The 13,846-nt window shown below is 47.9% G+C and overlaps 1 protein-coding gene across 1 annotated transcript in view; it reads left to right on the plus strand.

Moving 5' to 3' along the window:
• Csmd1 (CUB and Sushi multiple domains 1) overlaps nt 1–13,846 on the plus strand; it is a 1,292,092-nt gene that overhangs the window by 978,595 nt on the left and 299,651 nt on the right. The window contains exons 13-14 of the mRNA XM_005373917.1: nt 12,041–12,223; nt 13,365–13,691. Of these exons, the coding sequence (XP_005373974.1) occupies nt 12,041–12,223; nt 13,365–13,691 (510 nt within the window). The remainder of the gene's footprint in view (nt 1–12,040; nt 12,224–13,364; nt 13,692–13,846) is intronic.

Genomic DNA, 13,846 nt, shown 5'->3' on the forward strand with positions numbered 1-13,846 from the left:
CAAGTATGAAAAGCCAGGATGCTAGGCGTGGTGTTTAGCTCCTGAAATGAAATATAACTTCCAGCTGGGTCACATATTTGGCGATTGTTTTAATCTGACTTACTCCCCTGAAACCCTGGGGATACGTTTGCAAATAAAATGGATGTATTTAATGTAAAAAGGAAACAGTATTTTCATTTTTAATCTGGTGTATTTTTCAATTTGTCCAGATCTCAGTCTGTGTAAGAAGGGATAAAAAGTTATTGGGTTTCATCAAAATCTCCAGAGAATGTTAAAAATTGCATATAAACACAATTTTTACCTTCCTGTAAACACATCACTGTTGTTTTGAGCACAAAATTATTTTACATTTACAGAAAATGGAAGCTGCACTTTTTTTAAACTGCTCACTCCCCACAAAGCCTGAGTGGGTGTCAGAGAGGCTTCCTGGAGTAGGGGTCCAGCCTGGAGGTGGGGGGCATTGCAAACACAGAGGGCACAACCAGCCTAGTGTGACTCAGCGGGCAGGGGCTGGAGCGGCTGCACACCACACACAGACTTCCATTCAGGGAGGTTGAGTTCCAGGGATCCATTGTACAACACAGTGACTCTGGTCAGTAACCACGTGCAAACCATGTACAAAAACCTGGCAAATGATTACATTAAAAAAACTTGTCACAAAGAAAGACATTGCATTAATTCCACCTCAGAGTACTCTGTTCTCCTTGAGACACACGTATCCATGGCCCCTGCACTTTCTGCAGCAGTTCTGATGTCCTCCTTCCTGACAGTCTTTTCAAGGGCTGATCAAAAGTACCACGTGCAAGGCTGCCCAGCACCATCCAAGGGAAAGGCAGCCTCGTAAAAATCATATCATGTGTTCTTATCCAGCTTGTGCTTCGGATCCTGCACTCTGTCCTTGGGCACCCTCTCCCTCGCTCTCTCCCCTCCTCCCACCTCCCTCCCTCTCCCTCCACCCCTTCTGCTCCTCCTTTTGCTCCTTCTCCCTCTCCACCTCTTTCCTAAAGTCAAAATAAGTAAGAAATCTAAACATTTTGAAACAAATGATGACACTGAGGCAGCCAAGATAGTACAATGCAAAACAAGAAAGAGGTCTGTGAGAACTGCTTCAAAAAGCTGCAGGAAGGGTGGGCTAACTGCGTCTGAAGCCAGGCGATGCACAGCAGTGTGTCTTATACCATACATGTAGATCACACTTCTTATTTAATGCCACAGAGCCGTGCTTGTAATTCTGATACTGTACAGAAAGAAGACTGGGGTGATAACGCACGTTAACTAGATCCAAGCAACCTGTCAGCAATACCTGTTTCAAAATGTAATGTTTTCCATGACAAGTAGACACAGTTTCAACCTCTTAATAAAAAGAAAAATGTGGATAATGATGAAACATCATTCATTAAAAAAGCAGTAGAGTAACAGTTCTGCAGTTCCTCTTGGGTACAGACGATTTGAGTCAGTGCTGAGGCTTTGATGGAGCTGCAGGGGCAAAGCAGATGCCTCAGCAGGGCAGGCTGCAGGGACAGAGGAGGCGTCTTAGGAGGGTCAGCTGCCAAGGCCCAGGCCAGGCTCATCGTGCAGCGTGATGTGCAGAGGACCCAGCCAGGAGGGGGGGTAGGCGGGCATCTCCAAGAACTGAGAGCTGGTGGAGGAAGTGACAGCTGTCTATGTGTGCACGGAGGGGAGGAGCGGACCCGTGGCCACTGAAGGGGCTGGAGTGCAAGTCACCAGGGCTCTGAGGACCCTGTGAATAGCTGGACAAAGAAGGGAGGTGACAGCCAGGTACGGGGGTGCACCTGTCATTTGGTGCTCTGGAAGCTCAGTAAACTCCAGTCCAGTCTGGGCAACCATGACTTGCAGAGAGCCTGTCTCAAGAAAGCAAGTTTTAAAAGGGCTGAAGTTGTAGCTCAGTGTGAAGGGCCTGGGTTATAGCCCCACACTTAAAAGCAAGAAGAAGATAAAAGAGAAGGAGGAGGAGAAGAAGGAGAAGGAGAAGAGAAGGAGGAAGACAAAGAGGAGAAGAATGAGGAGGAGAAGAAGGAACAGGAGGAGGAAGAGAAGGAGGAAGAGGAGAAAGGGAGAGGGAGGGAGGGGAGGAGGGGGAGGAGAAGGAAAAAAACAACAAGAGGGAAGGGAAAGGGAGAGAGAACGGGCTGATCCCAGCAACTACCCAGTTAGGGTGGCCCTCGGGTTTGGTGTTTAGAAAGATCAGAGACAGCAGCATCAGTGGGGAGGTGACTGGGAAGCAGTGCGCTGATCTGTGTGAACACCTTGAGGGGCAAAGACGGTGGGCAATGAGGCGTGAACCCAGAGCCCCCAACAGTGTGGAGTGGCTCAGGGATGTCGCACTGCTGAGACACGAAGACTCTGAACAGTGTTGTTAGTGAGACCGTTCTGAGCTGCAGCAAAGTTAAGGCCCTGGTTTGTGTATCACTGAGTTCTACCCTGGAGACTCCAGGACACCTTGAAGTTATAACTACAAAATTACTAACCAGTAGGGGTCTCATCGACCCCACTCTGATGGATCAATCGGGTTCCATAGGTTATTTAAGATTTTAGAGCCGATGGGAGTCAAACGGGGAGGAAAAGTTCTTGCAGGTGCATGTGGAACTTTACTCAGGTCTTCTCCAGTTTTTATATTTCATTCTCACGTGTTTGTGGGAAGACAGCATCAGAGAACATGGCAGAGAGCAGACCAACGGTGGCGGATATCAGGGCCAGCATGGCTGCGGGGCCAGAGAGTGTCTTCTTGTCAAACGCAGTGGGAGTTTGGGGGCTGCCATGGCAAACCCATGTCTGGGTGCCTCCTTACACAACAAAGTCTACTTGCTCAGGGTGTGGAGGCTGGGTGTCCCCAACCAGGTGTGGACAGCGTGGGCATTTCTGAGCCTCCCTCCTGCACATCCTCGTGCCCGTGTGTGTGGCACAGCCTCTGCTTGCAGACGCCCCAATGCTGTCTCTCTCCTAAGGAGTCAGGCTGTGAGGGCCTCCATTTGACCATAGCTGCAGATGCCCTGTCTTCTACTGCAGGCCCACCCTAAAGCACTGCAGTGAGGACCCCAGCCTGAGCGTTCCTGAGCAGCTGTCCTGCCTGAGGACCAGCCACTCAGTACAATGCTTCCAGGCTGGCACAAGCTGTGCCAGTGTGCTGCTGCCATGTAGGGTGGGGCTGTGTGCTTGGATAGAGTGGTATTATTCCACCAGAATGCAGTGCGTAAAAGAATGCACACCCACAAGCAGCAAGCAGGCCAGCACTGCAGCAGTGACCCAACGATGCTGCGACGGACATAGCAGGTTTCTCTTCTAAGAGAGATTTGGGCCTGCTTTAAGGCACAGGCAATTACATAAAAATCTGCTGCCCAAACGTTGGGCCTGATGGTCGAGCAAAGTTGAAAGAAATCACCATAGCAGAATGTTTGACTTATGCAAGGCCAAGTGGCCAATTCAATCAGAAAATAACCTTAGTAAACAACCTCAGGGTATTTATCTTGGTAAATACAGCAGCCATGGGATGTTTTTCTTTGTTGATTTCTATCAGTACCCAAAATATAAATAAATGAAAGAGAATGTTTTTCTTCAGTATATTTAGTAAATATTTAGTAACATATTTGATAGAGCAAACATTCAAAACTATGTTAGTAAACGACAGTAAACATGTAATGGTGGTCTTAGTAAACAGAAATGAGCACATATTACCTATCTTAGGAGATGTGTCTGTCTTAGTAAACATGTAACACCTGTCTTTGGAAATGAAAGTAAACATTCAATAGCTATCATAGTAAAGTGGACAAAAATGAGCGTGAAATATCTATCTTCATCCACAAAAATAAGCACGAACCACTGGTCGTGTGAGAGTAGAAGTACACCATTCCCCTGCCGGTCACAGGTGCCCATCTGCTGTGAGGGGTGCTGAGCCGCCCCTTGCTGGCACAACGGGGAAACTAGCACTGAGGCACAGTGAGCACCTCCTGAGCAGAAAGGGAGCCGCAGGTGGGCGGTTTATGAAGCCTTGTCTCTATTTTCTGATGTGAAACTGGACTTTTTTTCCCCCGTAACATGCATCTCTTTCTCTTTCAAATGTTCCGGCATCCAGGTGTGCTCTCCAGCTGTGAACACACAAATGCCTTGGACGTTGACAGCTTAAATGACACCTGGAAATTGCTGTCAAGCTCATAAAGAGATGTTTCAGGCAGACTTGATTCTTACCGCAGAGCTGATAAATAACAAAGAAGTGCAACCGTGTTTTACTTGTGGTGCCCCCGAGCATGCCCTTCTTTTTTTTCTAATCTGATATTTTTACCTACCCATGTTGAACTTGTTCTAGTTCAAGTATACATTTGTCTAAAACAGCATTTTTCTGATCATTAATTATTTAACTCCCACTGTTTTCTGATAACAAACCAAAATATGTTTCTATTATTTCTAAAACATAAATACAAATAGCAATGTATCTAGTCAGTGCACTGACGAAGCAATGCCAAGGTATTGGCAGTTTCATATTTGAAAGGTTTTGTTTCTATTGGAGGAGTATTTTTGGTGGAGATTAAATTGCATTTCTGGTTTCAGTAGCACTTTGTGGCAGATGTTGTGCACTGGAGCTGCAGTGCCGTTCCAAAGATAACAGAGACACAGCCTGTGGCTGGCTGTGCTGTCCCGGGCCCGGGGAGCTTTGGTGCTGCTTTTGCAGGGGTCTGCAGGAGAGGGAAGGTGAGGAGAGGCCATTGGACAGAGAGATGTAGGAGAAGTCCTAGCTGGGGTTCAGGAAAAGGCTTTGTGTTTGATTTCCTTGCGGAGCTCAGCATCAAACCAAAGCCTTGGCCATGGTCAGCAAATACTCTACCACGGAGCCACACCCCAGCCCAAGTTCGCAACAACACCAAACACAGGGGTCAGCTGAAGTACAGACTGTGAAATGAAAGAAATCTACCTGAAAAGCCCTGGGCTGCACGATTGCAACTGTCGCTTTGGGAAAGACAAATCTATGGAGACAGTGAAAAGATCAGGGGTCACACAGGAGAGGAGGGAGGAGGCAGACAGTGAGCGGAGGTATGCAGGTAGGGAGACTGCTGTCCCTGGAGTGACCTCTCCGGGTACCTAGCACCAGGCAGCCCTGAAATCCACAGGACCAGGCCCACACCAGGGCTGCTCAGAAACCCCTGACTACTCCACACATTATGTTCGGGTGCCGCATGCTCTGTACCTACCCAAAGGAGAAGCAAACCAGCATTCACAGAAAAGTGTACGTATAAGTGTTTCCCGCTTTACTCACAAATGTCAGAACTTGGAAGCACCCAAAATGCCCCTTGGTAGATGAATGGGTGCAGAAACATGGGCACCAAGACCAGGATACTAAATTCCCCTCTAAGAGACAGAGCTATAGAGCCAGGAAAAGACGTGGAGGCAACTTAGGTGCACGTTACCGAGTGAAGGAAGCCAGGCCGAGGAGCCCACTGTCTCAGGGTTCTAACCACTCGACATTCTGGAAATAAAGCTGTAGAATCATGCATGATGAGAGAGGCTGCCAGGGCCCAGGAGTGGGAGGGCTGAGCGGGGGGAGCACAGAAGTAGGAGGGGGGTGGCGTGGCTGCACAGAGGCAGAGGGTGGGCGGGAGTCAGCGTCCATTTGTTCAGACTCACGGCCTGTGGACCATTGCGTGGACCCCCACAGAGACCCTGGACTCTCGTGGGCTCGGCCTGTGAATGAGTCTGCTTTGGGGTGTGCGTAAGGGAGAAACCAGCAGGGGCAAGGTTCTCTTTTATTCTGCTCAGATTTACTGCAAACCTCAGACTGTCTTAAAATAACCAAGGTTTAATAAGTAAAAGAAGCTGGGAAATTAGCTATGCAAGTAATTAAAGAAAATGAGGCTTGTGGGGTAAGTTTGAAAAATACAGTGAATGATTAAACGTCTAAGAAATATTACTGTCAAAGGCACATTTCTATGAATTTTTCTTTTGCTTCGAACACACTCCTCCCATTGTCCTTGCCAGCTTCTGCAGCAGCTCTGGAGTCCTTTTTCCTCAGGGTCTTTAGTTGCACTGTCCTGGCTGCCTCAGTGCCCTGAATCAATTCAAAATGTTGGCCTATCGTGATCATTTTGACTTTGGGGAGGAGCCAGCAGTCGCACAGTGCCAGCTCTGGTGAATAAGGTGGGTGAGGACTCCTCGTGTGTTTAGGAGCTGCTTTTCCACTGGATGGCACTCAGTAGCAGCAGACGCCCCATTCTGATCAGACTTCATAAAGACACCACCCTCTGGACTTTCTCCCACCGGGTGCACAGCTGTATCCTTGGCCTCCTGGCTTTCAAGCAGGAAAAATAAGTGCTCTTGCCTCTAGGAGCCAGTGTTCCTGGATGTCCATGTTGTTTGACAAGCAGCCAAAGCCAATCCTGATACCTTCCGGAGATAAAATTCAGGACGTTCAGTGACACATTTACTACAGTGTAAGCAGAAAGCAATTGCTTAGCTTATGGGAACACTTAGCTGTTTGGTGCTGTGTAATTCACTGGTGTTTTTAATTCACACTTTGGTCTATTTGTTCCTATGTGATTGCTTTTGAGTGAGAATGCATAATCAATTCACTTTCGTCTCTGATTTTGCATAGATCTCTGCTTTAGCCCAAATTAGGGCCCATAATTGGGAAAGCACTCGGGCTTTGCCTCAGACACCACCCAAGTTATATGCGTGTTGAGCATTTGTTACCACAGCGCAGTACACAGTATGAATCAGTCTTGTTCGCTCTCTCTCTAGAAATTTCTCTCTTTGTCTGGATTCCGGTGTTCACATGATCTGGGAAAAGATGGGAAAGGGTTCGCTTGTGCTTCTTGCTGCCATGGCTCCACCTACAGCGTCCATGTGCTCCGCCGAGGGGCTGCTCTAGGAGCCCATGCTCTCCTCTCCCAGAAGGGGCTGTTTCCCCTCCTGTCCCGGGCTCTGGGGCACTCCGGGCATGAGTTCGGTTCTGTTTCATTTAATAGCTCTTTATTCCCTCTTCTCTTTAGTGTCCTTCAAAGTACCACCTAGGGGCCCGTGTGGAAAACACTAGACAGGGAGAGCCCGGGCGCTGTGTGCTCAGGGGCAACGCCCTGACTCATATGCATGCAGGTGGAATCCACGCACCCAGACAGAGTGCAGAGGCCAAGGCTAGAGAGGAGTCTGTCTAACTTTGCTGTAAATGAAAAGATTTTGAAGCACATAGTTGAAAATATCATCCCGAGTTCCTACTCAAAAGGAAGAGGAGCATAAGGCAGAGGCATCTCAGAAGCTCTCAGGTGTCCTCTTCTGCAGCAGTGATCTGCAGGTGAGAGTGAGACCCAGCTCCTTGGCCACTGCACTGAGGTGGGAGGACTGCTGCCTTCACCCCGAGTTCCAGGCGGGGATGCTGGGTGTTCACTCAGAGGATGCAAATGAAAGCGTGTACTAGGGTCCGGGAGAAAGACTTCCTTCACAAGCCAGGGCCACGTGGGACTGCCACTGAGCCGGCCAACGGGCCCTGGGGCTGCCTCCTCTGGTGACATCCATGCCTCATTGCCCTGCAAGTGGCCTGCCTGGTGGTTTCTAGAATCCAAGCCCAGCTTCAAGGTCCATGTGACTGCTATTTCTCTGGTGCAAACATTTTTCTGTTCTCCACAGGGTAAGCACTCTGGGCCAGACAAGACTATGCAGAAGTTCAGAGTTTTTCTTTAGCTGTGCATCTGTGTTTGTGCTCAGTATCCGCCCCATTTCTCCCGTGTCTCCCCACGGGCCTTGTGCAAGTGTTTCACTTTGGGTGCAGATTACGAGACTGTGGACTCCTCCACAGACATTCCTCCTGGTCCTTGTGCCTTGTGCCCTGGCCATGAGCGGCTCCTCCAGGGTGGAGAGGATTGAAGGGAACGAGACGCCTGGGTTTCACCGTTAATGCATGAGTGACCTAGACCGTGACCTGGGTTCAGGGTTTTCATGCTCTCTCCGGGAACACACACACCTGAAAGGCACATTCCCGAAGCTGATAGAAGTTAGTCTTTCTGATAACTCACTCACGATCGAAGTTCCTCACAGTGCAGAAGCTAAAACTCACGGCAAAAGCATGCACATTTTATTCTAGGAGGGCATGGTCTCTTCATCCCCCTTTATCCACTGTGGTGTGATAGCACCTGGAGAGATAACTGAGTTTATCTGCAGTAGTTACAGCACAGATGATTGTGAAGCACAGGACAAGAAGGAAGCCCAGGCTTCAGCATGTTCTGCAGACCCTGCATCCTGGGTCCAGGACCAGGTGCTCATTCTTAACCCTCCTGCTGTCCTGTGGTACCAGGACGGTGGCCACCCTCGCCCCTCCTGCTCTTTCTCACGTCATGCACACTCCTCACGAATGCAAACCGGTTTCTGCTGCTTTGTTTTGCTGCCCACAGAATGCTCTTCCCTCCATGCACCTGGCTGCTGTCCTCTACATTCTCACCTCTGGTGAGCTGTGGACTTCTCAGGGACCTTTGGAGCTCCTGGCACCCTCTGCTTCCTTGCAGCCTGCTCTCTTGCCGTTTGAGCCCTCCTTGACCTCCTGCCAGGGCTCGTGTGGGTTTTCTGCAGCCTATACCACGCTACAAGCTCCTCCAGGGCAGAGGTTTGGTCTATGGGCTTTTCTCTTAGACCCTGCAGTTACAACAAATCAGTGGTGCTCAAAAATATTTGTTTGTCACAGTCTATAAACTTCCACGATGGCTGGAAACTGTTTAGGCTGAAAGTGCAGCCTATATACTGGCTGGAATGCACACGTGCCCACCTGGCCAGACCTCAGAGAAGTGCTATTTAAAGAGCCAGCCACACCCAAGCCCATTTTGTGCAGAGTGGGAAGTATAGAGAAAGGTGTGGCTCAGTCACCACGTGGAAAGACTTATGGTGCTGTGCAGAAGGAACACAGGATCCCGGCTGACATCCGTCCGGCACGGATCATTTCTAAAGCCTTTGTAAGGGAGCTGCCTGTGAACGCTGGAGAAGAGAGCAAAGGAAAAACCACCCTGACTCTGGGGATTTGCACCGTAGTGCAGCAGGAAGTCCTGAAATCGAGGGAAGTGGTGTCTCAGCTGAAGGGGCAGAGAACAGAGTGAGAGGCCCCATGACAGCGGGAATCACAGGGGACGTGCTGCTCCCGGGTGGGAAGGCGGGAAGGCCTCCGTGGAGGGAAAGGGGAGTCTGCAGACACGAGGGGCATGAAAAGTGCACATTCACTGCTTTCAATCCTCTTCAAGAGGCCCTGCCAAGTGGGCCCACCTGCATGGGAGGAGACGGCTGGGCAGCTTCAGACAGAAGATAAAGAAATGAGAGACAAAACCACAGAGGCCCCAGTGTGCAAAACCCCTGAATAAGAACATTAAAGCAAGCAACGCAAAGCCAGGATACTTGGCTGTGCAAAGGAGTCAGAGAAGCCCTGGCATTACTCAAGAAGCATTCGTTCACATGAGCATCTAGTGCCCCGTGCTGAGGTCTCCAGCATACCAAGATGGCGTGGCAGGAGGAGTCACAGCACAGATCTCAGCTGGCAAACACCCTCGAGGGAAGCAAGTGCAGCAAGAAGGGCATCTTGGTTTCATGGATGGAAGGTTTAGATTTATTAGAGTGAAATTGCCCTTTGTAAGTAGAAAGAATTGCCAAGTACTATACAAGTTCATGCAATTTATCTTAAACTTTTAATAGGATTTCTCAGCAACTTGCCCTCTAAGCTCTCTCTACTGATCTGTCCGCAGGATTCCAGCAGTAGGTCTTCTCCTTTCTGGTCTGACTGTGCTACCCCCATCCCAGTAAGGATTCCCTCCAGAGAGTCCTGGGTGGGCTGACAGCAGCTGAGCAACTCAGTTGTCCACCCACTACTTTGATTTACGTGTGTTCTAAAACTGCTTTGTCAGCCATATTAGGAGGACAAGCAGTGATCCCAATTACTCTTTTATTATATAAGCACTTACAGGACAAAGTATAAATTATCAAATAAAAATAAAACATTAGAGATGAATGTGATATATATATATATAGTCATTCTAATATAGCATGTTGATAAATGCACTCTAAAAATATCATTCAAAGTAAATACTTTATAAAATTCAAGAAAAATTAATGTGAAAGATTGAAAGTGGGAACTGTTTTTGAAACTTCTAAAGGTGATCCACCATGATAAAACATCATAGGGCTGAAAGGGAAAAACTACAAGAGAAATTGCTCTTTTTCAGACTTTGTTCTTTTGAAGCTGCCTATCTCTGTGATGGCTTCATGGCTTTGTAATTACTTTCCTGGCCCCTGTAACCATGACAGCGTAACTGAACATGCACAATGCCTGATTGTATCATTGTACCAAGCTTCATAAACTGATCATCATTAATCTACCCTTGTAACCCATGAGCTCACCCTGCTAGCTAATCAGGAGAACTGCCAGGCTGTTCTGCCTCACCTTTGTATCTCCTTTGTACCTCCTGCTTGTGCGTCATATAAAAGCCCTAGACCACTGGAGATTGGGGCGTGATACCCTGGGAATGATCCCAACCAGTGCCCATGGATGTAAATAAATCTACCTCCAAATCCTGGGTGTCATTTTGGTGTTTCTGCTTGTTGCTACAGGGTCAGCAGGGAGGCCCCTGTGGACTTTTACTCAAATATTTCCAGTTGACCCAAAAAGCAGTATCAGAAGAGGAGAGAGGAAATAATTCCAACCTAGTGTTTCCTGTAGGCCCTTTGTTCTCACAACTCCTAAGTGGAGCATCTAGAAAGGACATTTTGACAAGGCTACTTCCCTCTGGGGACTTCAATCCTTTAACTGCTTACAAACTCTGCTGGTTCTTCCCAAGGAAGCACATCGAGGTCATTGCTGACAGCTTAGGCCTGGCAGGTGTGGGAGGGCCTGGTGCTGATGGTGGAGCAGTGACAGCCCCTCTGAGCCCTCTCCTCATCCACTTCCTCAGAGGACAGGTGCACAGAGGCAGACATTCCAGTTGAGGGTCCTGGGACTGTCAACAGGATTTCTGAAGTCCGTGAATATTTTCTCCCTGAAAATGTGCAGCAATTGTGGGCCAAAAGTAAGGTCTCCCAAGTGAAGTGTCACTCTCATTATTGAGGAATTGTTTCACACTTTTGCAATTGAAGGAGGCACCTGTGTGAACCACATACACCTGCTGGTTTTGGACCACACCCCCCTGGGAGCCATTGATGTCTCTCTGGCCCCTCCCCTGTCCCAATTATGCTTTGTCCTTGTCCAAATCATATCCATTGTCTAATTTCTTTATGTCCCATTGTGGAAATTGACCCCAGTGAGCAAAGTTGTGCCCCATTTACTCACAGACACCCCCATTACCTAAGAGGGAGCCTACATGCAGCTGATCAAAGTCACTTTGCAAATGAATAAACAAGTAACATAATTTAGTGAATGTGTTCTTTTTGCTAAAATGTGAGACACAACCAAGTTTGCAACACCCTTATAAGTGATGTGTTTGCATCCACATTTCATAATAGTGATGTTTACTAACAAGGGGTTTATTTCTGTATATTCTTTTTATCTGAAGACCATAGCATATTCATTCATCTTCAGATAGATTATTTTGACTTACGTATTTTGCATCACATACATGTTCCAGCTCCCCACAATGAATGTAATCATGTACAGCAAACAAGTACTAATAAAAATAAAAAATTAAAAAATGGAGGAAAAATCTGACTTGTATTGTTTACAGTGAAAAGCATGTAGAGTAAAACAAAACTGGTGCTGACATCTTCTGGCAGCTGTGGCAGAGAAAAACTGGAAGAGCTGAGGAGATGCGTCTATTAATCGCAGCATTTGCGTCGTCAGCACATCTGTGTCGCCAAGTGGAGCCCTTTATTTGATTAAATAAATCAAATACCTTTCTCTCTAGTTCAAATTACAACCTCCTTCTGGCTTTTGTAATTAAGTGTTACATGAACTGAGTGTCTTTTGGAAACCGTTGATGTAATGATGATTAGGCTATCGGGAAGAAAGCATGAACTTGTGGAGCTAACAGTGCCTGTTGCGCATATTTTTAATGGTCCATTTGTTTTCTCCCATTTTCAGAAATTGAAAAGGGCGGGTGCGGTGACCCCGGAGTCCCTGCCTACGGGAAGCGGACCGGCAGCAGTTTCCTCCACGGGGACACGCTCACTTTCGAGTGCCAGGCAGCCTTCGAGCTGGTGGGCGAGAGGGTCATCACTTGCCAGCAGAATAACCAGTGGTCAGGCAACAAGCCCAGCTGCGTGTGTGAGTGCCCCACTCGGGAACAGCTCAAGGGTGTGTCCTAGACACGCCAGGTGTTCTCAAACCCCACCCACCGTGTTCTCAGCTCAGCCTCACTCCTGTCTGTTAGGTAAAGGCAGCTGAGTGTGTCCTGCTAGAAAGGACATCACACACATAACTTCCTCTTCAAGAGTCTCTGATTGGGGCTGGGGATTTAGCTCAGCGGCACAGCGCCTGCCTGGCAAGCGCAAGGTCGTGAATTAAATTCCAGGTACCGGAAAAAAAAAAAAAAAAAGACTGAAAAAGAGTCTCTGATGAACTTCCAGGTGAGACATCCACACAGTGATGGAGATGCTGTGACCTGCTGCTGCCTACAGTGCTCCAACATGAAGGGTCCTGCCTGCGAGACAGCAGCCAGCCATAGTGAGGGCTTGGAAGAGCATTGCTTCCTCTTGAGCGTAGTGTTTGGACCAGAGGAAAGATTTCACAGCCAATATACAAAGGCTTTTTAAAACTTTTAAAATATACATAGCAGTGGCTGGAAGGCACATATGAAAACCCGTGCAAGAAGGAGCAGAATCACACCCTAGGTGTACTTCGGGTACTTGTTCCCTGCAAAAGAAAATGCATGCATGTATTTTTTTAAAAGTGTGCATTTTTAAAAGTAAAATTTCCAAGAGATTTGTAAGTTATTCAACTTGAACATGATTTGATTTTCCCTGTTATTTACTATTAATCTTTTCCTTCTAAATAGGAAATATAACTAACTTGAATAATGCACGTTAAAGGAGAATGTAAGGTAATGAGTTACCACAGATGCGCAGGCCAAATTGCTCCTCTGGCTCAGAAACGCATGGTTAAATGACCAGAGCCCCTTGGGAAGCAGGATGGTAATTGGTAGTTATGATAATCAGCACGTATTTTTAGCTAACTTGTTAGGATAATTTAAAAAAATGAAAACCCATGCCCAAGTGTGAACCAGTGCTGGCTGTGCTGTACTAGAAAGTGGAACGTTCTATGTGTGATTCGGGAAGGAGAGCACTGCTCCAGGGTGACCAGCGCCTGAGTGCTTGCAGCACAGTGGTCCTCCCTGTGCTCAGTCCACCTCTCTGCGGCAGCGCCCGGGTGCGTGACGCCGGGTGATGATATTTCCGTGTCTCCACAGTTTCCTGTTTCTTCAACTTCACGGCGTCCTCTGGCATTATTCTCTCACCGAATTACCCAGAGGAGTACGGCAACAACATGAACTGTGTGTGGCTGATTATCTCAGAGCCAGGAAGCAGAATCCACCTCATCTTTAACGATTTTGATGTGGAGCCTCAGTTTGACTTCCTCGCAGTCAAAGACGATGGGATTTCTGACATAACCGTCCTTGGCACTTTCTCTGGCAATGAAGTGCCTGCCCAGCTGGCCAGCAGTGGACACATAGTGCGCCTGGAATTCCAATCTGATCACTCCACCACCGGCAGAGGGTTCAACATCACCTACACCAGTAAGTGGCGCAGCCACAGCTCCATGGACATACGGCTGGGATTCAGGGGCTCAAGGGTTATGTGATCATTACTGATGTGATAGGAGTAGCAACCTTATTATCTGGATAACAAAAAAGTTTGTGTGTGTGTGCATGCATGTGTGCACCCGAGCCAG

This window comes from Chinchilla lanigera, unplaced genomic scaffold (assembly GCF_000276665.1).
Source record: "Chinchilla lanigera isolate Chin_1 unplaced genomic scaffold, ChiLan1.0 scaffold00002, whole genome shotgun sequence".
Lineage (NCBI taxonomy): Eukaryota > Metazoa > Chordata > Mammalia > Rodentia > Chinchillidae > Chinchilla > Chinchilla lanigera.